Source organism: Lathyrus oleraceus, chromosome 5 (genome assembly GCF_024323335.1).
Source record: "Lathyrus oleraceus cultivar Zhongwan6 chromosome 5, CAAS_Psat_ZW6_1.0, whole genome shotgun sequence".
Lineage (NCBI taxonomy): Eukaryota > Viridiplantae > Streptophyta > Magnoliopsida > Fabales > Fabaceae > Lathyrus > Lathyrus oleraceus.
In genome coordinates, this window is record NC_066583.1 from 309,357,328 (window position 1) to 309,359,400 (window position 2,073).

General features: G+C 36.3%; 1 protein-coding gene across 3 annotated transcripts in view; it reads left to right on the forward strand.

Annotated features, from left to right (window-relative positions):
- Nucleotides 1-259: 259 nt before the first annotated feature.
- Nucleotides 260-2,073, forward strand: part of LOC127084206 (uncharacterized) — a 2,555-nt gene continuing 741 nt past the window's right edge. The window contains exons 1-5 of one of the 3 annotated variants that reach the window (XM_051024610.1): nt 260-462; nt 625-778; nt 873-946; nt 1,621-1,753; nt 1,838-2,073. The exon at nt 1,838-2,073 is cut by the window's right edge and continues 37 nt beyond it. In XM_051024610.1, the coding sequence (XP_050880567.1) occupies nt 659-778; nt 873-946; nt 1,621-1,753; nt 1,838-2,073 (563 nt within the window). In that variant the 5' untranslated portion in view covers nt 260-462; nt 625-658. Of the gene's footprint in view, nt 514-624; nt 779-872; nt 947-1,620; nt 1,754-1,837 lie in introns of all 3 variants that reach the window. The other 2 variants (XM_051024613.1, XM_051024611.1) reach the window with 2 other exon arrangements.

Here is a 2,073-nt window from a genome sequence, read left to right on the forward strand (position 1 = left end):
CAGTGATACTCCCCTCATAACAACCGACATGTGGCGGTACATGCGGCGCACATGCTTTACCGTCCAAACTTAAAAAAAATCAAAAAAGTAATACGAATACTAATTTACTGGAGCGGTTTCTAAGATTCAAAAATCAAAATCAAAAAATTAAAAGAGGGAACGAAACGCTTAATTAATTAATTAAAGAATTAAATTAAACAAAATAAACGTAATGGGGATTTTAATTAATTAATTAATTAATTTAATTTATATATACGGCTATAGTAGAGTATAGTTGTTGGCATTTGTTTGCTTTGTTTTGAAACAGAAGAAGAGTAGCTTCTACTTGTTCTATTCTTATTCTTCTATTCCACCACTCTTTCTTTACTCTCTCCACACTCCACTCAACTATCTCTTTAAAAAAAACGCACTCTCTTCTTCTTTACCGTTGAACTAACTCAAGAGAATCTCCAAGATCGGAAGGTGAGGTCTTTTTCGTCATTTCTCTTCTCAAGATTTTCACGTAACAACCTCGTACACCTTCTTCCTCTATTTTTTTCTTTCTTTTTGTTGCTGTATATAGAAAGAAGGGGTGTGAAGAGTAGAGAGAGTAGTGATAATAATGTGTTTTGGTATGTTTGTTAGGGAATTTCTGTGACGGTTGTGTGAGTTTAGCAATATGGAGAGGAACACTCCGGTGAGGAAACCACATACTTCGACTGCAGATCTGCTTACTTGGTCGGAGACTCCAATCGCCGATTTGCCAGCTCCGGGTTCTTCTGCTTCTCGTTCTCACCAGGTAGTTGAAACGGTTAAACGGTTATGATTTTTTTTTGGTTGGGTGTTTTTTTGTTGTGTTGTAATTGGGAATTGATGGGATTGGTTAATTTTAGCCGTCGGATGGGATCAGCAAGGTGGTGTTTGGAGGTCAGGTTACTGATGAAGAGGTTGAGAGCTTGAACAAAAGGTGAGATCTAAGTTTTCGGTAATTTAAATTTAAAATTTTGAAAATTTTAGAGTTTTTCTTTTTGAAAAATAAAAATATATGATGTATGTCACAATCTGGGCTCTTTTCATTGATTCAGACTTTGTTTGTTTTTGATATGTAAATAATCAATTATTATGAGCTGTTTTTTTTGTCAATGATAATTTGAATTAATTATTATCTCCACTCTGTACTGTATGTTGCTTCAGTTATCCACGCTTTAATAGGAAAGTTCATGTATCTGAAAAGGGTTGATGTTGAATTGTTTTAGTTGTTGAATTCCAAATAAGGGATCTTTGGTTTGAATCTTGTTTCAGTTTGGCTCAGTCACTCTACATGATTTATTTTCCATTAGAGTAGGGAATTACCATCTATGTAGCATTGACAATTATTTTGATTGTCTGATTTGGTTGAAATTCTACTGAAGTATAGTTTTTCCCTATCAAACACACCCCAAATCCCAACATGTTCGGGGTTTTCAGTTTCATGCGCGTTTCTACTTCATTATCTTCTCTAATGTGTGTTTGTAGACTAATGTGAGATGAATTCAAGCTCATTTTTCATATCATTTATGGACTGAACTTGTAACCCTAGATAAATTTTGCTTCGTGTCTTTTTGTGTGCTATCTGAATTTGTCTGGATGTGCATTTTCCAGAAAGCCTTGTTCGGAGTATAAGATGAAGGAAATTACTGGCAGTGGAATATTTGTAGCCAATGGTGAAGATGATGAAACCGAGGATGGCAGTGCCAACCCTTCTGCAAATAAAACTGGAATTCGCATGTACCAGGTATTGTGTTTTTGAATTCAAAATAACAGTTTCTTTTACTTGTTGTTTAATCCCATTTTAATTCTTTGTTTTTGAAAATTGAAGCAAGCTACTGCGGGAATCAGTCATATCTCTTTTGGTGAGGAAGAGAGTGTTTCGCCAAAAAAGCCTGCCTCGTTGCCCGAGGTGGCCAAGCAGCGTGAGCTCAGTGGAACGATGGAAAGTGAAGACAATAAGCTGAACAAACAGCTTTCTGATGCAAAGTTCAAGGAGCTCAGCGGTCAGGACATATTTGCTCCACCACCTGAAATCAAACCTCGGCCAATAACTGCTCGCACACT